This window comes from Macaca mulatta, chromosome 17 (genome assembly GCF_049350105.2).
Source record: "Macaca mulatta isolate MMU2019108-1 chromosome 17, T2T-MMU8v2.0, whole genome shotgun sequence".
NCBI classification, from domain to species: Eukaryota; Metazoa; Chordata; class Mammalia; order Primates; family Cercopithecidae; genus Macaca; species Macaca mulatta.
Genome location: NC_133422.1, coordinates 27,198,264 through 27,219,899, shown reverse-complemented (window position 1 = coordinate 27,219,899; position 21,636 = coordinate 27,198,264). Strand labels below are relative to the sequence as shown.

At 41.2% G+C, this 21,636-nt stretch overlaps 1 protein-coding gene and 1 long non-coding RNA gene across 3 annotated transcripts in view; one reads left to right on the top strand and one right to left on the bottom strand.

Moving 5' to 3' along the window:
- Nucleotides 1-840: 840 nt before the first annotated feature.
- LOC144336328 (uncharacterized) lies at nucleotides 841-2,408 on the bottom strand. Its single transcript, XR_013407980.1, has 2 exons — nucleotides 2,039-2,408; nucleotides 841-1,423 (listed from the first exon to the last, which is right to left on the bottom strand). It is a non-coding gene; the product is annotated as an uncharacterized LOC144336328 (long non-coding RNA).
- Nucleotides 2,409-2,520: 112 nt separating this feature from the next.
- Nucleotides 2,521-21,636, top strand: part of SUCLA2 (succinate-CoA ligase ADP-forming subunit beta) — a 70,784-nt gene continuing 51,668 nt past the window's right edge. For both annotated transcript variants that reach the window (XM_077974358.1, XM_015121053.3), the window contains exons 1-4: nucleotides 2,521-2,619; nucleotides 8,850-9,030; nucleotides 16,872-16,971; nucleotides 17,145-17,307. In XM_077974358.1, the coding sequence (XP_077830484.1) occupies nucleotides 2,530-2,619; nucleotides 8,850-9,030; nucleotides 16,872-16,971; nucleotides 17,145-17,307 (534 nt within the window). In that variant the 5' untranslated portion in view covers nucleotides 2,521-2,529. The remainder of the gene's footprint in view (nucleotides 2,620-8,849; nucleotides 9,031-16,871; nucleotides 16,972-17,144; nucleotides 17,308-21,636) is intronic.

Below are 21,636 nucleotides of genomic sequence, written 5' to 3'. Positions count from 1 at the left end.
ACCACAGGTGTGCACCACCATGACTGGCTAAATTATTTATAGAAATGAGGTCTTGCTAAGTGGCCCAACCAGTTTGGTCTTGAACATCTAGGCTCAAGCAGTCCTCGCACCTCAGCCTCCCAAAGTGTTGGGATTACAGGCATGAACCACTGTGCCCAGCAACTTTTTTTGTTTTGATTGAAATTATTGTTTCACGTGTCCGTGTGAAGAGATCACCAAACAGGCTTTGTGTGAGCAGCATGGCTGTTTATTTCACCTGGGTGCAGGCAGGTTGAGTCCGAAAAAGGAGTCAGCAAGGGTGATGGGATTATCATGAGTTCTTACAGGTTTTGGGATAGGTGGTGGAGTTAACAACACTGTTTTGGGGGCAGGGGGTGGATCTCACAAAGTACATTCTCAAGGGTGGGGAGAATTACAAAGAAACTTCTTAAGGGTGGGGGAGATTATACAGAACGTTGATCAGTTAGGGTGGGGTAGAAACAAATCACAATGGTGGAATGTCATCAGTTAAGCTATTTTCACTTCTGTGGCTCTTCAGTTGCTTCAGGCCATCTAGATATATATGTGCAGGTTGCTGGGGATATGATGGTTTAGCTTGGGCTCAGAGGCCTGACAATTATGATGTGATTTTTCTAACTTATTCTGTTAATATAATGCATTACACATATTTTCAAATATTAAAACAAACTTACATCTCTGGAATAAATCCCACTTGGTCATATTGTACAATTCTTTTTATATATTTCTGAATTAAATTTGCTAATATTTTGCTATGGATTTTTCCAACAATATTCATGAGAAATGTTGGATTTTTTCTCTTTTTGTAAGGTCTTTTCCTGGTTTTGGTACTGGGGTAATTCTAACTTCATACAATACATCGGGAACTGTTCCTTCCTCTTCTATCTTCTGGAAGAGGTTGTATGGAATTGGTGTTAATTCTTGTGTAAACATTTGATAGAATTCATTAGTGAAAGTTTTTGTGCCTGGAGATCTCGGGTATTTTTTTTTTTTTGAGTTTAAAAATTACAATTACAATTCTCTCTAGTTAGAGGACTATTTAAATTATCCTTTTCATATTAGGTTATTTGTAGTAATTTGTGCCTTCTGAGGAATTTGCTCATTTTGTCAAAGTTGTCAAATTTATGTTGTGTGGTATTATTTATGGCATTCCTTTTTGGTGTCTGAAGGGTAATTATATTCCCTGGTACGTTCCTCACGTTGGTAATTTATGTCTTCTCTTTTTTTTTTTCTTTGCAGTCTTGCTGGAGGTTTGTTAAATTTATTCATCTTTTCAAAAACTAGATCCTTGGTTGGGTGTGGTCGCCCACACCTGTCATCCCAGCACTTTGGGAGGCTGAGGCAGGAGGATCGCTTGAACCCACGAGTTGGAGACCAGCCTGGGCAACATGGAGAGATTCTGTCCCTAAAAAAATAAAAATAAAAAAATCAACCAAGCCTAGTGGCACACACCTGTGGTCCCAAACTACTTGACAGGCTGAGGTGGGAGGATCCCTTGAGCATGGGAGGTTGAGGCTGCATTGAGCCGTTATCACCTCACTGCACTACATCCTGGGTGACAGACCAAGACCCTGTCAATCAGTCAATCAATCAATCAATAGCTTCCCAGGTGACTCCAGCCTGCTGCCAGCTTTGGTAACTAGTGGCCGACTGTCAGGCCTCTGAGCCCAAGCCTGCACGTGTACATCCAGAAGGCCTGAAGCAAGTGAAGAATCACAAAAGAAGTGAAATTGGCCTGTTCCTGCCTTAACTGATGACATCCCACCATTGTGACTTGTTACTGCCCCACCTTAACCGAGCGATTAACCTTGTGAAATTCCTTCTCCTGGCTCAGAACCTCCCCCACTGAGCACCTTGTGACCCCCGCCCCTGCCCGGAAGAGAAAAACACCGTTTGACTATAATTTTCCACTACCCACCCAAATCCTATAAAACAGCCCCACCCCTATCTCCCTTCGCTGACTCTCTTTTCAGACTCAGCCCGCCTGCACCCAGGTGAAATAAACAGCCTTGTTGCTCACACAAAGCCTGTTTGGTGGTCTCTTCATAGGGACGGCTGTGACACCGACCATCTTCTTCTTGAGCATCACAAGTGGTTTTATTCATTGCTGTAGCCCAAGGACTCAACGCTGTTTAGCACGAAGCAGACACTGGGTAACCATTTCTTGAATGAAACCCATTTTACAGATGAGGCAACTGAGGCTCAGAGAAGTTAAGTTCACACAAGTGGCAGCGCTGGTCACCTTTCCATTGCAATTCACCTGGAAGTGTTCAGGTTGCTTTCTGACTGCAGGGCAGATATTGGGGCTGCAGTGCCCAGTTCCAAAGTTCAAAGTTTGCTCTGCGCCGGCCAGGGAGCTGGTCTAGCAGCTGCAGTGTTAACCCGAGGCCCCGCCCGCAACGGGTGGGGCGAGGCGGGGCGTTGGTGAGCCCTGCAGAGAGGCTGCGCCTTGGGCCGCCTAGCGCCTGTGCGCCTGCGCGGGGCGCCGAGGGGACGGGGTCCGACTCAGAAATGGCGGCCTCCGTGTTCTACGGCCGGCTGTTGGCCGTCGCTACCCTTCGGAACCACAGGCCTCGGACAGCCCTGGGGGCCGCTGCTCAGGTAATGCCTTGCAGCCCACTCTCATCTCGAGGGTCGGCAGGAGAAAGGGTGAGGTGTGAGGGGTCTCGTGGCCCGACTTGGGGTCACTTCGCCGGCAGTGACATTTTTTGGGTGCCCTGCAAGGCCCTCGGGCTACTTGCCCGGGAGTGCTGCTCGCCAAGACTACGAGCGAGCCCAAGTTTGCGCCGCGCTGCCCCAGCCCTTAGTCCGCGAGGAGCCCGGACGGCCCGGCCGTGGCTGCTCCTGCAGTTTCTGAGGGGTGGGCGGGAGCAGGTGGGCTCTGAGTGGAGGTGAGAGGGTCAGGACAGTCTGCTGCCATTCCCGCGTCTGGCGCGGTGGGCTGAGACTTGAGCGGCCCCTCTTTGGACAGGGGGGAATGCCCTTCAAATGTACTTTTGTGTTTCTTGGGAGCTGTCATAGGTGGGAATGTCAGAGGACCAGCGGTGTTTGCTGACTTGCCTTCTCTGGGGCAAAGTAGGGAAGTCTCCCCTCTCCTCCCAGTAGTTGTATGCTGTTCTACTTGTTAATAGCAGTAATAAGATTATGTTTTCTACCTAACCAGTTGGAGAGGTAAGAAAATAATCTTCTTTTGTATAGCCTTATTTCTGGATAGGCTATAGCATAGTAATTACTAACTTTGTTTTGAATATTTGATGTGTGCCGGGTAATGTGCTAAGCGCTTTATATGTAGTCTCTCAGGTTTTTCAGCAACTGTGAGGAAGTCATTCAATACCTGCATCATTGTTGAACATACTATGGTTAAGAGAACAAGTAATTTGGACTAGGTCATATAGGAGGTAAAATCAGAGCTGAGATTTAATCCCAGAGCTGTCTGGTTCTAAAGCCCGTGTACTTGAGTCGGCTCGACAACTTTGAAAACAAACATCTTTCTTCCAACTTTTACAACAAAAACTTGTGGAAGGGCATTATTGGTGTCCTAAGTCAATTCCAGAGTTTTAGTTTTTTTTTTCTGAAGTAACTCTTAATACATGTCATAGTATGCATTGATTTGGGGCCCTCCTGCCGCTACCTTTTTTTTTCTTCATTTTTGTTAAAGTTCCGCCGGGCGCGGTGGCTTACACCTGTAATCCCAGCACTTTGGGAGGCCGAGGTTGGCGGATCACGAGGTCAGGAGATCGAGAACATCCTGGCTAACACGGTGAAACCCCGTCTCTACTAAAAATACAAAAAAATTAGCCAGGCGTGGTGGTGGGCGCCTGAGGTCCCAGCTACTCGGGAGGCTGAGGCCGGAGAATGGCTTGAACCCGAGAGGTGGAGCTTGCAGTGAGCCGAGATCGCGCCACTGCACTCCAACCTGGTCGACAGAGCTAGACTCTGCCTCAGACAAATAAACAAAAAGTTGTTCATACTTTCAGCCTAGGGGTAGTGAGTTCTGTGAGTTTGCTTCCCAAAAGAAGGAGTGACTTTTTGGCCTTGAACTTCCTTCTTGTGAGTCTTACAAGAGTGCCATTTAGTTTTCAGAAAATGGGGAATTTGGTGACACATACGTTTTCATTCTAATCAAAATCTTTATCTTTTTGGAAGTTCATTTAAAAGGCTTCATTTCTCCATATGGAAATATCTAGTACTATTTTCATTATTCCAGTTGCTCTCTTCTACCCTGCTGTTAAGAAATGCAGCTCTAGAGTTTGGAAGGACCTTAGTCTAACCCTTTGCTTTTGTAGATGAGGACATAGAAGTACAGAGTCTTAGGAAACTTGTTCAAGGTCACACATTTAATTTAGCAATTTGTTTTCAACATTTTTTTTTTCTCCTTGAGATGGAGCCTTGCTCTGTCGCCCAGGCTGGAGTGCAGTGGCTCAATCTCGGCTCACTGCAAGCTCTGCCTCCCGGGTTCACGCCATTCTCCTGCCTCAACCTCCCGAGTAGCTGGGACTACAGGCGTCCACCACCGCGCACGGCTACTTTTTTTTTTTTTTTTGAGGTAGAGTCTCGCTCTGTCGCCCAGGCTGGAGTGCAGTGGCTGGATCTCAGCTCACTGCAAGCTCCGCCTCCCGGGTCCATGCCATTGTCCTGCCTCAGCCTCCCGAGTAGCTGGGACTACAGGCGCCTGCCACCTCGCCCGGCTAATTTTTTGTATTTTTTAGTAGAGACGGGGTTTCACCGTGTTAGTCAGGATGGTCTCGATCTCCTGACCTTGTGATCCGCCCGCCTCGGCCTCCCAAAGTGCTGGGATTACAAGCTTGAGCCACCGCGCCCGGCCTGTTTTCAACGTTTTTTTAAGTTCTCTGACCCTCCTCCAATTTCTTGATATCTTTAGCCTAGTGTATCTTCGTTGAAAATTATACGTATTTCAGCATATGTCTTTGAGAATAAGGACAGTCTTCCAAATAACCACAATATAATGATCATACTTAGGAATTCAATATTGCTGTAACATTAATATATATAGTTTAGATTCGGATTTTTCTAGTCGTCCCCAAAGTGTTCTTTATAGACATTAGATTTTTATTTTATTTTTTTTTTTTTTTTTTTTTTTTTTTTTTTTTTTTTTTTTTTTTTTTTTTGAGACGGAGTCTTGCTCTGTAGCCCGGGCTGGAGTGCAGTGGCCGGATCTCAGCTCACTGCAAGCTCCGCCTCCCGGGTTTGCGCCATTCTCCTGCCTCAGCCTCCTGAGTAGCTGGGACTACAGGCGCCCGCCACCTCGCCCGGCTAGTTTTTTTGTATTTTTAGTAGAGACGGGGTTTCACCGTGTTAGCCAGGATGGTCTCGATCTCCTGACCTCGTGATCCGCCCGTCTCGGCCTCCCAAAGTGCTGGGATTACAGGCTTGAGCCACCGCGCCCGGCCGACATTAGATTTTTAAAAATTTAAACTTGGAATCAGACCTTATGACATTTTCTCTGATCCAACTAACCAATTAGGTGCCACCTAGTGATTTACATGCTAGTGACCTATGTATTGCAGTTGTTTATTTACATGCCTGTGAACTCTGTGGCTGGGACCCTGGTGTCTTTATTCTTTTAGTGTCTGTAGTCCACTGTCTAATACACAGTCATCAAAAAAATATTTGAGTGTGCCGGGCGTAGTGGCTGACACCTGTAATCCCAGCACTTGGGAGGCTGAGGCGGGTGGATCACGAGGTCAGGAGATCGAGACCGTCCTGGCTACCATGGTGAAACCCCATCTCTACTAAAAATGAAAAAAAATCGGCCGGGCGCGATGGCTCAAGCCTGTAATCCCAGCACTTTGGGAGGCCGAGACGGGCGGATCACAAGGTCAGGAGATCGAGACCAGTCTGGCTAATACGGTGAAACCCCGTCTCTACTAAAAAATACAAAAAACTAGCCGGGTGAGGTGGCGGGCGCCTGTAGTCCCAGCTACTCGGGAGGCTGAGGCAGGAGAATGGCGTAGACCCGGGAGGCGGAGTTTGCAGTGAGCTGAGATGCGACCACTGCACTCCAGCCTGGGCGACACAGCGAGACTCCGTCTCAAAAAAAAAAAAAAAAAAAAAAAGAAAAAAAATCAGCCGGGTGTGGTGGCACGCGCCTGGGGTCCCAGCTACTCGGGAGGGTGAGACAGGAGAATCGCTTGAACCCAGGACATGGAGGTTGCAGTGAGCCAAGATTGCACCACTGCGCTCCAGCTTAGGCGACAGAGTGAGACTCGGTCTCGGAAAAAAAAAAAATTTGAGTGTATGACTATTTTTGCCAGGCTTATGCTGGTTACTCCCCTCCGCACTTATTTTTATTATTATTTTGAGGTATAATTTATGTACAGTAAGATGTACAGCTAAGTAGATAGCTAGATTAATTTTTATGTATGTATTCACCTGTGTAACCATCATCCACATCAAGATATACAATGTTTCCAGCCCTCAGAAGGCTCTCATGTCTTCTCTCTTATCAATACTCCCTGACAGAATGTAGCAACTAATTCTGACTTCTGTCATCATAGGCTAATTTTGACTGGTTTTGAACTCTGTAAAAATAAATCATGTAAGTATATATTCTTGTTTCTGGCTTCTTTCCCTCTACATTATGTTTGTGAGATTAATCCATTGATATGTGAGCCATAGCACTTTTTTTCTTTTTATTTTTCTGTAGTATACTATTATGTACATATACCATAGTTTATCCATTCTCTTGTTGATGGGCAATCAGCTAATTTCTGTTTTCTGTCTGTTATAAATAAGCCTGCTCTGGACATTTTTATATGTGCCTTTTGATAGATGTAAGGACTAATTTCTTTTCTTTTTTTTTTTTTTTTGAGATGGAGTTTCGCTCTGTCACTGTCACCCAGACTGGAGTGCAGTGGCACAATTTCGGCTCACTGCAAGCTCTGCCTCACGCCATTCTCCTGCCTCAGCCTCCCGTGTAGCTGGGACTACAGGCGCCCGCCAGCACGCCTGGCTAATCTTTTTTTTTTTTTTTTTTTTTTTTTTGAGACGGAGTCTCGCTCTGCCGCCCAGGCTGGAGTGCAGTGGCCGGATCTCAGCTCACTGCAAGCTCCGCCTCCCGGGTTCACGCCATTCTCCTGCCTCAGCCTCCGGAGTAGCTGGGACTACAGGCGCCGCCACCTCACCCGGCTAGTTTTTTGTATTTTTTAAAGTAGAGACGGGGTTTCACCGTGTCAGCCAGGATGGTCTCGATCTCCTGACCTCGTGATCCGCCTGTCTCGGCCTCCCAAAGTGCTGGGATTACAGGCTTGAGCCACCGCGCCCGGCCATAATCTTTTTGTATTTTTAGTAGAGACGGGGTTTCACTGTGTTAGCCAGGATGGTTTCCATCTCCTGACCTCATGATCCGCCCGCCTTGGCCTCCCAAAGTCCTGAGATTACAGGCGTGAACCACTGCACCCGGCCAAGGACTAATTTCTATTGATCTATACCCAGGAATGGGATTTCTGAGTCAGAAGGTAGAGGCATGCTAAACAGTAGTTTGAGAGGTTGCTGGCTTTTTTCTTTTTTCTTTTCTCTTTTCTTTCTTTTTTTTTTTTTTTAACTTATTTATTCATTTTTTTAGACAGGGTCTTGCTCTGTTGACCAAGCTGGAGGACAATGGTGAAATCACAGCTCACTGCAGTCTGAAACTCCTGAGCTGAAGCCATCCTCCTGCCTCAGTCTCAGGAGTAGCTGGGATTATATGTGCAAGCTACTGTGCCCAGCTTGGTTGCTGGCTTTTAATATTGAAGTGACACTAAATCAAGGAATTGAGCTACCTAAGTCAAATGTTACCAAGGATTTTAGCTTGCTAAATGAATCAGAAATAAATTGCTATTATATATGATTGATTTGTAAGACTAGTAGTTTTCATAACTGTAGGGTTCTTAAGAATCAACTGAGTGACTTGTTATGAATGCAGATTTCCTTGGGCCCAGTCCAGAGATTCTAATTTTGCAGCTGAGAATGGATCTCAGGAATCAGCAGTTTACAAACAACCCAGTTCATTTTGAGGCAAAAGCTCATGAACCTACTTTAAGAAACAGATTGTTTATTTGACCTCTTTAAATTTAATTCTTATGACATTGTGTGTTTCATATGAACCATGTTTCAGTATACCTCATTCTGTATTGAGATTTTGGAAATGTGTGGATAACACTTAAATGCGTGATTCCATTGACCAGTCATAGGGTACAGGCTGCCAGTGGGAAGGAGGTGTGACTTTGGGCAAGTAGTCTCCAGTGAGAGGACTTGGCTGAGAGCTATCAGCAACCAGCACTCCCAGCAGCGGCAGCTGGGGCTATGAATGCCTTGGTCCTGAATGGGGAGTGCCGGGGGGATATGGGCAGCATACTGCAATATCCACTACAGATGAAGCCATGGTTTTGAGTATCGAGTGTATGAAAGAGTAATGGTACCAAATTATTTTATTTTTACATATCTAGTGTCAGGTGATTTGTTAGGTGCTGGAGGAATTGGTAGAGAGAAGAAAATTGGGAAGGGGTTTTGGTTTGGTGGAAAAGATGAGATTGGTTTTAGATCTGCTGAATATGGCATTGAGGTAGAACTGCCCTGTAGATCATTGGAGATATGGTAGTAAAGCTGAAATCTAAAATAAAGAAGAGAGATGATAAGGAAATAATTAAAACGACAGTGGTAATAGTGATATTTAGTTGATAGGCTAGCTTTTAGTTTTATGCTGTAATTCAGGTACTCTGAATATTGTATTTTGATAAAACATTTCTGTTATAGTTATGAAGAACCAAGTAGTTAACAAGACTTAACTGCCAAATCACTGTCATATATAAATATGTCCCCAATCTTTCTAGGTTCTGGGAAGTTCTGGATTGTTTAATAACCATGGACTCCAAGTACAGCAGCAACAGCAAAGGAATCTCTCACTACATGAATACATGAGTATGGAATTATTACAAGAAGCTGGTGTCTCCATTCCCAAAGGATGTGTGGCAAAGTCACCAGATGAAGCTTATGCAGTTGCCAAAAAATTAGGTACTAAATTAAGAAAAACTTTTGCCGCCTTGACATGAGAGCTCTGAGAAGATTTCAAGTTTAGTTTTGGTTTGATAACAACTTTTAACTTTTTTTTTTAAGTACATTTTCTTTGCTTAAAATAGAAGGTGGAACTTTATGATTATTGAAATTCTAAAATAATTATTGTTATTATTATGCGCTCCCATAGTGCCAGTGACGTGGGAGTCCCTTACATTGGCATTAGGAAGCTGAAGTCCTGTTTTTAGTTGGAATATAATTATGGGGAATGGAATTCTACTACTACTACTCTAACTACTCTGGAGCTTAAAGGATGGCAGTTGTGATGATTCTTTGGGGAAATGGTGAAGGAAAATCTTAGCTGTTAATGTGCTTATAAGGAGAGGTCCAGTGCTTCCCCTTCCATTTTCTGTCATGAAAAATATGGAACCAAAGGGGAACAAAAAGTAGAGTGCTAGAATGTAAACTCCATGAGAACAGAGTTTCTTTTTCTTTTCTTTCGTTTTTTTTTGAGATGGAGTTTCATTCTTATCACCCAGGTTGGAGTGCAATAGTGCAATCCTGGCTCACTGCAACCTCCGTTTCCCAGGTTCAAGGGATTTTCCTGCCTCAGCCTCCCAAGTACCTGGTATTATAGGCACCCACCACCATACCCGACTAATTGTTTTATATTTTTAGTAGAGATAGGGTTTCACTATGTTGCCCAGGCTGGTCTCAAACTCCTGACCTCGTGATCCGCCCACCTCGGCCTCCCAAAGTGCTGGGATTACAGGTATGAGCCACCATGCCCAGCCCGAGTTTCTTTTTCTTATTTGTTCACTGATACATCCCAAAATCTTAGAAGAATGCCTTACACTTAGGTAATCAATAAATACTAAATTAATAAATATTAAATGAATTTAATAGTTGCCCATGTTTATTAGCAGATTCCTTTATTGATAACAGAAGCCTTAATAGCTTTTGTTAATTTCAATTTCTTAAAAAAATTTTGATTTCAGAAAATAAGCTTACATTTTTAAAGATTTAACATGAAAACATGAGCTGATGTACTAGCTATGCACTGCATTTTCTTTTTTTTTTTTTTTTTTTGAGACGGAGTCTCACGCTGTTGCCCAGGCTGGAGTGCAGTGGCGCGATCTCGGCTCACTGCAAGCTCCGCCTCCCGGGTTCCCGCCATTCTCCTGCCTCAGCCTCCTGAGTAGCTGGGACTACAGGCGCCCGCCACCGCGCCCGGCTAATTTTTTGTATTTTTAGTAGAGACGGGGTTTCACTGTGGTCTCGATCTCCTGACCTTGTGATCCGCCCACCTCGGCCTCCCAAAGTGCTGGGATTACAGGCTTGAGCCACCGCGCCCGGCCTGCATTTTCTTTTTAGCAGTATTTTAAATCCCACCAATTTTATGTAGATTAGCATAAGTCATCTCTCTTCTATGTACATTTAATTAATATGACTTTAATATGATTTGTTGAATACTTTGCTTTTATGTTTTTTAAGAAATATAAGGAACATTTTCAAAGTGTTTGAAATTTTAAAAGTATTCATCTTGGGTAGTACTTATTTGTCTCTAGACTGGATTTTTCTTTCAAAATTAAAGATACATACAAGTTAAGAAAACTGTCAAATAAGCTGTGTTTTTGAATGAGATGACCGTGATTTCCTTGACTTGGAAGCATGATTTTTCATTTATAGTTTGCTAGTTATTATTGTTGTTAATCAGAAAAAATTATTTTAAATCAGATTACAAGCAAACTTTTTATTAAGCAAAAGCTTTGTATAAGTTCATACTAATTGTGGTGAAATTTTTGTTAATTAATGGTGACCTATAGTTGGAACTTCTGCATAATGTTAATAGGACCTGATTTATATATAATTACGTCAGTAAAAACGGTTTTCCCCTTGTTTCCAGATTTCAAAATTCCAGAAAAAACACTTTTTTTTTTTTTTTTTTTTTTTTTTTTTTTTTTTTGAGACGGAGTCTCGCTCTGTCACCCAGGCTGGAGTGCAGTGGCCGGATCTCAGCTCACTGCAAGCTCCGCCTCCCGGGTTCACGCCATTCTCCGGCCTCAGCCTCCCAAGTAGCTGGGACTACAGGCGCCTGCCACCTCGCCCGGCTAGTTTTTTTTGTATTTCTTAATAGAGACGGGGTTTCACCGTGTTAGCCAGGATGGTCTCGATCTCCTGACCTCGTGATCCGCCCGTCTCGGCCTCCCAAAGTGCTGGGATTACAGGCTTGAGCCACCGCGCCCAGCCGAAAAAACACTTTTTTTAGAGATAGGGTCACTATATTGCCCAGGGTAGTCTCAAACTTCTGGGCTCAAGTGATCCTCCCACCTAGGCCTCTAAGTAGCTGGAACTACAGGCACATGCCACTGTGCCTGTCTATTTTTTGATTGTTATAATTGGTTTCTTTAACTAGTTTTCCATATATTTTCTCATTTAGTCAAATTCCATTGTTTTGTCAGAAAAAATAATTTGCATAGAAACTTTTTCATAAAATGAATAGGATTTATTCAGATGCCAATCTGTTTTGATTATGCCTTATAAAAACTTTTAATGATTTTTAGGTACAGAAGAAAGAAATAATATGTGCAGGATAAACTGTAACTATGAGTATTTCTGGCAAGTTCTCTGGGACTAGAACTCACAAGTAGTAAGAAGCAGGTAGGCAGCTCTGATTTTGAGCCCGTTGGAACAGATACCTTGTTCATTTAGAAAGTGTTTTTTGTCAAATAATATTGCAAATGATGATTATAGTGTGGGAGTGAGACTAATAATTAACAAGGAAATTTAAATCTAGAGGAGCAGAAATGCTACTTTGTAAAAGATAAATTTAGAAACTTTGGCGAAAACATGGAGGACAATTTTGTGTTTTTAGTGAGTCATTGATAACAAAAGATAACGATTATGGGATCTAGTTGCACAAGGTGTAGAATGAGGGACCTTAGAAGTACACCTGGTTTTGTTCATCTAGATAGCAATTCCCAGTACTGATTCCCAATACTTCAGGGTGATTTTTGCTTTTTAAGTTTCTGCGAAATTCACAAAATGCTAATTCTCATTTCATAAAAACTCTTAACTCAGCGCTTTGCTCAACAAGTGATATAATAGAGTATAAATGCTTTACAGGTGTGCCAAACTATTGTCTCTCCCCAGTCCTGTGGTGGCAGGAGAAGTTGAGTTAGCATGGGGTTTGGGGCCACTGAGCCTCTTTACCCAGTATTTCCTACCATGTCCATCATTTTCTGTTTGTGTGATGATGTGAAAAAAGTTGAGAGACATTATCCTGGAGGTAAGTTTTACCTGTTGTGAATAATTGAGGTTAGGAATGGAGGAATGGTTAGAAAGAAATCTAATTCTAATATTTTAAAAGACTATATGAGTCCCCAAAATGAAGGTTGGTGAGCTTGAAGATCATGAACTTTCTGTAATAGATTATCAAAGGGATGGTTGTTAGCACAGATAAATGTAGTAGATATAATTTGGGGTCAGTTTTGAGAGCAAATTATCTCTAACAGTTCATAATTCAAGAAAATATGATTTTAGTAAGGATTTGGCAGAATTTCTGTTGTTGTTTTGTTTCTGAGATGGTGTCTTGTTCTGTCACCCAGGCTGGAGTGCAGTGGTGCGATCATGGCTCATTGCAGCTTCGACCTCCTGGGCTCAAGCGACTTCTCCCGTCTCAGCCTGCTGAGTGGCTGGGACTATAGGTGTGCTCTACCATGCCTGGCTAAGTGTTGTATTTTTTCTTGAGATGGGGTTTCACCATATTGCCCAGGCTGGTCTCAAACTCCTAGGCTCAAGCAGCCCACCCACTCTTGGCTTCCCAAAGTGCTGGGACTACAGACATGAGCCACTGCGCCTGGGCACAGATTTGGCAGAATTTTTAGAATTTCCCCATTGACTATAGAAAGATAGTTTGGCTTCTAGTATATTTAAGACAGAATCCCTATCTGGTTGAATAGATACATGTAAAGGATGCTGATTAATGAATGTCAGTCTGGAGGGAGATTTCTAATGGCATATAATAGGACTTTACCTTCTTTTTTTCTTCTTCTAAATATTTATTAGTTAGATGCCTGTATACAAGGAATGCTTAAAATGTTTGTGAGTAACTAAAGGTAGGTGGGATAGTGATTGTGTTTTAGAGAGACAGTCTTGGGATCCAAAAAATATCTTGTCTGACTAGAACAAAGTGCCAAATGTAGTAAGACTGCAGGCTGTATGAGGGCAGGAGAGGTCTCACTCACTGTTGTATCTACAGTAGTAGCACAGTGTCTGGTATGTAGATGAACCTGTTGAGTGAATTAATGGAATTGAATAAAATGTTTGTTTCAACCAGTTGTCCTCAGACTTCTCTTCTTATCCTTCTGCCCTTCTTGATAGTTGATGAGACTGTATTTTATGAATTTTTTTTTTTTTTGCTTTTGTTGTGAAGGGCTTTTTTTTTTTTTTTTAAAGGAACTTTTGAAGAATCATCTTTTGCCCTTAAAGACTTTATATTCCTAAAGAAAGGAAATTGACACTTTGTGGGGAAGAGAAGAACATTCTGTCTTGCAAAATGTTTTTGAAAAAATAGAGCTTCATTACTCTTACTTAATAGGTCAGTGTGTTACGTTAGTGTGTTAAGTTCCCAGTTTAATGAATAGGAATGATTGAATTTAGCTCAGTAAAGTACAGTGTTAACTATGTTTTTTACATTACATTTGCATTGTTTGCATTGTAGTTATCTTCTTTGGATATAAACAAGTATTTCTTTGGATATAAACAAATACTTAAAGTGCTGGAAAGCCAGGACTTGACAGGTAAACAGAAACAGGTGGAATAAATAGTGGCTGCTCCTTTCCGTTTGGATATAAACTCTCTAATTTGCCACAGTTCAGAGACTACCTGTAGTATTCTCCATAAGAACGTAATTGTTTGTTTCAAGGAAATTTCTAAGTTGTTTCTATTCATTACCTAATACTAGTTGTGATACCTTGTGAATGGTAGAGACAGGCTCATTGAAAAGAGTCTGTCTTATCTAAACAAGGTACTTTTTCTAATCAGCTCTAGTTGGAGTACTGTACATCCAGTTTTTCCAGTTCTGAGTTTTCGTAAGAGCAGTGAAAAATCCAGATTTATAAGAATTCTGTTCATATTTTTAAATGTTCCTTTTTTTCAACATTCAGCAAAATATTATGTGCTAGGAACTCTCCCAGACGCTTATTAACATCTATGAATAAAATAAAGATTCTGCCCTCCTGGTCCTCTTTTCTAGTGGGGAAGCAAAACAACAAATGATATATGTAAGAAAATTACTTATGTACGAAGGTGATGAATTCTGTGGCGGAAAGAAGTGGAGTAGGTAAGGGGGATTGGTCACAGGTGGGCAGGTTAGTAGGGTAAGCTTCATGGGCAACATGAGATTTAAAGAGAAACTTGAAGGATCGGTGGCTTTTCTTTCCCAAATGGACACCTAGTGAAGAGTATTCTAGGCAGAGGGTGCATTAGAGCCAAGTCCTGAAGGCAGGAACATGCCCAGGAATAGTGAGGAACTATAGCGCAGTTGGAACTGAGTGAGCAACAGGGAGGGCCTAAGAGATAAAAAGGGTAGAGAGTATTATAGGGTGTAGAGGGTATTATAAGGTCTTCTAGGCCATTGTAAGGACTTTCTCATATATATACTCTGAGTGAGATTGGCATTCAGTGCAAGGTTTTAAGTAAAGGAATGGTGTGCCTGCTTTGGCTGCTGCCTTGAGAATATTCTGTGGGGGACAAAGGTCATATAGGTAAGAGATAGTGGTGGTTGGGATCAGAGTCTAAATTGCAGGTGATGAGGAATGGTGAAGATTCTGGATTAATTTGAAGATAAAACCAGTATGATTTCCTGGCTGAATGGAAGTGGGGTTTGTGAAAGACAAGTTTTTAAAACACTCTCTTGACTGACTATGCACAGGGTCATGATCTGGTTTAAATAGCACGCATTTCTGATGAAGGCTTACATCAGTAATTTTCTAAATGGTCTTTTAAAATAATTGTTAATGTGTAAACTTTAGGTTATTTTTGTTTGGTTTCAAACTCCATTTCCTACCTCATTTACTTGGTTGGTTCATTCTGCTTGATAAGTGCGTCGTGGAGTGACATCCTAGTTGTAGAGGACCCTACTTCAGTCTGTTCAAATCCATGTCTATGGAATAGTTGTTATATCCCAGAGACTGCCTTGTGCTTGGGATAAAATGAATACAATGAGACCTTTAGCCCTGATCTCAAAGGTTAATTTTTTTGCCATAATGTATCGTTGGTACCACACTGCCAGTATGGGCAAAATGCTGTGAGAGGCAAAATGAGGAGGCTCTGAAATTCTGCCTGTCTGGTAGACAGAGGATGCCTTTGTAAGAGGTATTACTCTTATTTTTTAACTGATACATAATATTTTTGGGGTACATGTGATATTTTGTTACATGCATAGAGTGTGTAATGATCAAGTCAGGGCATTTAGGATACCCATCACCCAGAGCGTTTACTCTTTTGAGACAGTCTTGCTCTGTCCTCCAGGAGGGAGTGCAATGGCGCAATCCTGGCCCATTGCAACCTCTGCTTCCCAGGTTCAAGCGATTCTTGTGCCTCAGCCTCCTAGGTAGCTGGGATTACAGATGTGCACCACCATGCCCGGCTAGTTTTTGTATTTTTAATAGAGATGAGATTTCGCCATGTTGGCTGGTCTGATCTTGAACTCCTGGCCTCATGTGATCCGCCTGCTTCAGCCTCTCAAGAGTGCTGGGATTATAGGAGTGAGCCACTGCTCCTGGCCCATTTACTCTTGATCATGAATGATGAGTACTATCTAGGCTAAACAGCTAGTTTGCTGGTTTTCCACAGCAAATTAGAAAGGAGAAGAAAAGGGATAAATAGTAATCAGTCTACCTGTTGAAGAAGAAAAATTCAGTCCATTTATTTAAAAATATGCATAAGCTTTGCAAGCATAGCATTCTGAAATCTTTTGATACAGATACTTTAATAACTCCTGATAGTACTACTCATGCAGTACTGCTCAATAATGTATTTTAATAGAACTTTCGCTTAGTGGGACAGTATAAATCAGTGTCAATACTGGTAATGGTAATATCCCCCAAGTCATGACATATTTCTGCTATAGCATATGCAACTCAAATATTCTCAGGACAGCAAGTTTACATGTGATTAGAGAGGGAGGGAAGTGTTAGGAAGACATGAAATTCAATTTTATACTTTTAATACTTTCCAAAGTTCTAGATGACATTTTCCAAAGTGTCAAGGAATGGTTAAATTATTTTCGGTTTACTTTAAGAAATGGTTTAATGTAAGTGACTAATTTTGAAAATTGTGGATCTTTTAGACAGTGATTATTTTAGTGTTCTAATCTAGAAAGTCTACATAGGCCGGGCGCGGTGGCTCACGCCTGTAATCCCAGCACTTTCGGAGGCCGAGACGGGCGGATCACAGGGTCAGGAGATCGAGACCATCCTGGGTAACACAGTGAAACCCCGTCTCTACTAAAAGTACAAAAAATTAGCTGGGTGTGGTGGCGGGCGCCTGTAGTCCCAGCTACTCGGGAGGCTGAGGCATGAGAATGGCATGAACCTGGGAGGCGGAACTTGCAGTGAGCTGAGATCCGGCCACTGCACTCCAGCCTGGGCGATAGAGTGAGACTCCGTCTCAAAAAAAAAAGAAAATCTACATAAACAAAATGCTTCATTTTTGGACATTGTGAATAAATTAGACTTGATTTAATACCACCTGTCAATATGTATGTTAAATAACAAAATACTATGTCTGGCATGCTGCTCCATGCTTCACATTTAATAGGAGTGTTTTTCTTCTAGGTTCAAAAGATGTTGTGATAAAGGCGCAGGTCTTAGCTGGTGGTAGAGGAAAAGGAACGTTTGAAAGTGGCCTCAAAGGAGGAGTGAAGATAGTTTTCTCGTAAGTCATATTTTTTAAGGATAAATCATCCTTGTTAAAGATTGATTAAAGATTGCTTATTGAATTGATAAAAATACTGAAATTTAAATATTAGATAAAATTTTGGCTATTATGTGGATTTGCTTTTTCTCAACTGGAGGAAAGAAAAATTTGAGTTATTTTTCTTCTTTTAGTCCAGAAGAAGCAAAAGCTGTTTCTTCACAAATGATTGGGAAAAAATTGTTTACCAAGCAAACGGGAGAAAAGGGCAGAATATGCAATCAAGTATTGGTCTGTGAGCGGAAATATCCCAGGAGAGAATACTACTTTGCAATAACAATGGAAAGGTCATTTCAAGTGAGTAATTGCAGACATGATACATAGATGATAAATTTATGACATTCAATTTCAAAAGTTGATTATTGTTTTTATTTATGTGGGAAAGATTTTAAAAGTACAAACTGTAATCTGTGTGTCGTGAGCATGATATGTCATTTAAAAAACAGCTTTGTTATGCCATAAAATTTGATATATAATATCATGATTTTAAAATCATAGGAAAAATTCTGTTGTAATAAACTTCATGGGATTCTCAAATTGTTAATTCACTAACAGCAGCTTAAATCATCTCTGGATCATCTCCAGATTGAGAAAATAATATCTAGCATACTAAAATATTCTAATGAAAGAGAAAGTCGCTGAACCCACTAGAAGAGTGTGTATCCATTGCATCATCTTCTGTTTTCTCAACTTCTTTTCTTTTTTTTTTTTTAATAGTTTGGGGGATTTGTTTCACTATATGATTCAATATTTGGTAATTTGAGGGATGACATAAAGTAGCAAACAATATGATTTTAAGGAGTATTACATTAGCACAGCTCTCCTCTCTTTATTGGAACCTAAAATGTTGAAGCTTCTGGTGAAGAGAAAATCCCTTTATGGACCTGGTGTTTGGAGAGAGCATTGATAATCATTTTATACTAGAATTATCTGTTTTTTGAGGGTATTAGTTAGGTTTTACAAGCTGAATCTGTGTGTTAACTAGCTTTTTTTTTTTTGAGAGGGAGTCTCGCACTCTCACCCAGGCTGACTTGCAGTGGTGCCATCTCGGCTTACTGCAAGCTCCACCTCCTGGGTTCACACCATTCTCCTGCCTCAGCCTCTCGAGTAGCTGGGACTCCAAGTGCCTGCCACCACACCCGGCTAATTTTTTGTATCTTTAGTAGAGACGGGGTTTCACTGTGTTAGCCAGGATGGTCTCGATTTCCTGACCTTGTGATCCGCCTGCCTCGGCCTCCCAAAGTGCTGGGATTACAGGAGTGAGCCACTGTGCCCAGCCAGAACTAGCTTGTTTTTTTGAAGCAACTGAGTATATATTTGAAAGCTCCAGTAAGGATTTGATGTAGAACATTAATTGTGTAGAATTTAGAGTAATAAAAATTTTAAGGGTCATGAAAATAATTTTCTTATGTAGAATAGCTTTTTAAAAAATAACAGCTTTCTATATTGTGATTTTTCTTACTTGCAATTAAATCTTCTATTAATGTTTGAGTGATACGTCTTTTGCAACTTTTAATTTTTATAAGGTATATAAAATCTTAAGATAATAACACTAGATGGTAGTAAAAATCCACTCAGAATATAAAATTAAGAAGCACTGTTTTATTCTCAAGTGATATTCTATGTGGTAGAATTTAGTTTGTAAGTTATTTTAAAAATCCCATGACAGTAACCTCATATATTACCCAAAATTTACATAAATCATATTTTTACACATTGACTTATTTTCACTACATTTTATTTTTCTTTTCGTTGACATTATATATCAGCATCTGTCATTTTGTTAGTTATGTTTTTACTTTTTGTTATAGTAGCCAGAAACAAGGTATAAATACCTGGATTAATTGAGATAGGAGTTCTCTATCCATAGTAATTCATCTTTTTTTTTTTTTTTTTTTTTTTTTTTGTGAGACGGAGTCTCGCTCTGCCGCCCAGGCTGGAGTGCAGTGGCCGGATCTCAGCTCACTGCAAGCTCTGCCTCCCGGGTTCACGCCATTCTCCTGCCTCAGCCTCCGGAGTAGCTTGGACTACAGGCGCCCGCCACCGCGCCCGGCTAGTTTTTTGTATTTTTTAGTAGAGACGGGGTTTCACCGTGTTAGCCAGGATGGTCTCGATCTCCTGACCTCGTGATCTGCCCCTCTCGGCCTCCCAAAGTGCTGGGATTACAGGCTTGAGCCACCGCGCCCGGCCAGTAATTCATCTTTATTGTAGTAAAGGTAGCATAATGAATATGTATCCTTAAAGATATGTTAAGGCATTTGGGAAAAGGATCAAATTTGAGTTCATCTTAAGAACTTGAATTTTCTGACAACTATTTAAGTCTTGTTGAGGATAAAATGTTTTTATTTTAATACATGGTTAATAATACATGGTTATAATAATTCAGGTTAAAAATCTATAGTACTAGTAAAACTGACCGAAGACATTATAACATTCTTTGATATTACCACATTAGACCAATGTAGAGTTGGTTGGTGTTACTTTTTGGGGTATAGCCATTTTTTGGGGAATCCCTGTGGACAGATTTCTGTTGAACAACAAAAATTAGTCAGCTATTTAAACTACAAAGAGCACTTGTGATTGAGTTAATGTCCCATGCATGGGAATTAACTAGTCATTAGAAATTGCTTTTGTTAAAATGGGGAACAGACTTCCTATTTAATAAATAGTGCTGGGAGAACAGGCTAGCCATGCAGAAAATTGAAACTGAACCCCTTCCTTACACCAAATACAAAAGTTAACTCAAGATGGATTAAAGACTTAAATGTAAAACTCAACTGTAAAAACTCTAGACGGAAATCTAGGTAATACCATTCAGGACATAGGCACGGGCAAAGATTTCATGATAAAAACGCCAAAAGCAATTGCAACAAAAGCAATAATTGACAAATGAGATCTAATTAAGCTAAAGAGCTTCTGCACGGCAAAGGATACTGTCATCATAGCGAACAGACAACCTGCAGAATGGGAGTAAATTTTTGCAATCTATCCTTCCGACAAAGGTTTAATATCCAAAGTTTATAAGAAACTTAAATTTTCAGGAAAAAAGCAGCCCCAATAAAAAGGGGGCAAAGCACATGAACAGATACTTCTGAGAAAAAGACACAGGCTGGGTGTGGTGGCTCATGCCTGTAATCCCATTACTTTGGGAGGCGGAGATGGATGAATTACCTGAGGTCAGGAGTTCGAGACCAGCATGGCCAACATGGTGAAACCCTGTCTCTACTGAAAATAAAAAAATCAGTTGGGCATGGTGGTGGGTGCCTGTAATCCCAGCTACTCGGGAGGCTGAGGCAGGAGAATGGCTTGAACCTGGGAGGTGGAGGTTGCAGTGAGCTGAGATTGTGCCACTGCACTCCAGTCTGAGTGACAGAGCAAGACTCTGTTTCAAAAAAAAGGGCCACATATGGCCAACATACATGTGATTAAAAAGCTTATCACTGATCATTAGAGAAAAGCAAATCAAAACCACAATGAGACACCATCTCATGCCACTCAGGTGGCTGTTATTAAAAAGTCAAAAAACAACAGATGCTGGTGAGGTTTTGCAGAAAAAGGAATGTCTGTCTTTACAGTGTTGACAGGAGTGTAAGTTAGTTCAACCATTGTGGACGACAGTGTGGCAATTCCTCAAAGACCTAGAGGCAGAAATACTGTTTGACCCAGCAATCCCACTACTGGGTATATGCCCAAAAGAATATGTATCATTCTATTACAAAGATACATGCATCAGTATGTTCACTGCAGCACTATTCACAATAGCAAAGACATGGAGTCAACCTAAACATCCATCAATGATAGATTGGATACAGAAAATATGGTACATATACACCATGGAATACTCTGCAGCCGTAAAACAGGAATGAGATTATGTCCTTTGCAGGGATAGGGATGGAGTTGGAAGTCATTATCCTCAGCAAACTAATGCAGGAGCAAAAAACCAAACACCGTGTGTTTTCACTTATAAGTGGAAACTGAATGATGAGAACACATGGACACAAGGTGGGGATCAACACACACTGGGGCCTGATGGGTGGGGGGAGGGAGAGCATCAGAAAGAATAGCTAGTGGATGTTGGGCTTAATACCTGGGTAATGGGATGATCTGTACAGCACACCACCATGGCACATGTTTACCTTGTAACAAACCTACACATCCTGCACATGTACCCCTGAACTTAAAAGTTGAAGAAGAAAAAAAAAAAAGAATAAGCAAAGCAAAACTAAAAACAGAAAACTTACTTTTATGACTGACTTGTTTTTAGGAGATGTGTCATATGTTCTATTGGTCTTTAGTACCTTTCACATCCTGATTCCAGGGGGTATCTTCCATGGGGTTGGCATGCCAGAAAATCAATTAAAGTACCTACTCTTGTGTGATACCTTTGTTAAGTTAGATTTCTTAACATTTGCCTAGTGCCTTTTGGGTACTTTGGGCTGAGTCAAGTCTATTTAATAAATCACATTTACTACTTTATTTTTCTGGTAAAACAACTGCAGTCTGCTGCAAATGAGTGGGACATTTTCCTGTGTCAATTTTTGACTTTACCTGAAATAGTTATAAAATGTGCTTAAGAATTCTAGTTTTATTTTGTATGTTTTTTTTTTAAATACACATCTTTATTTT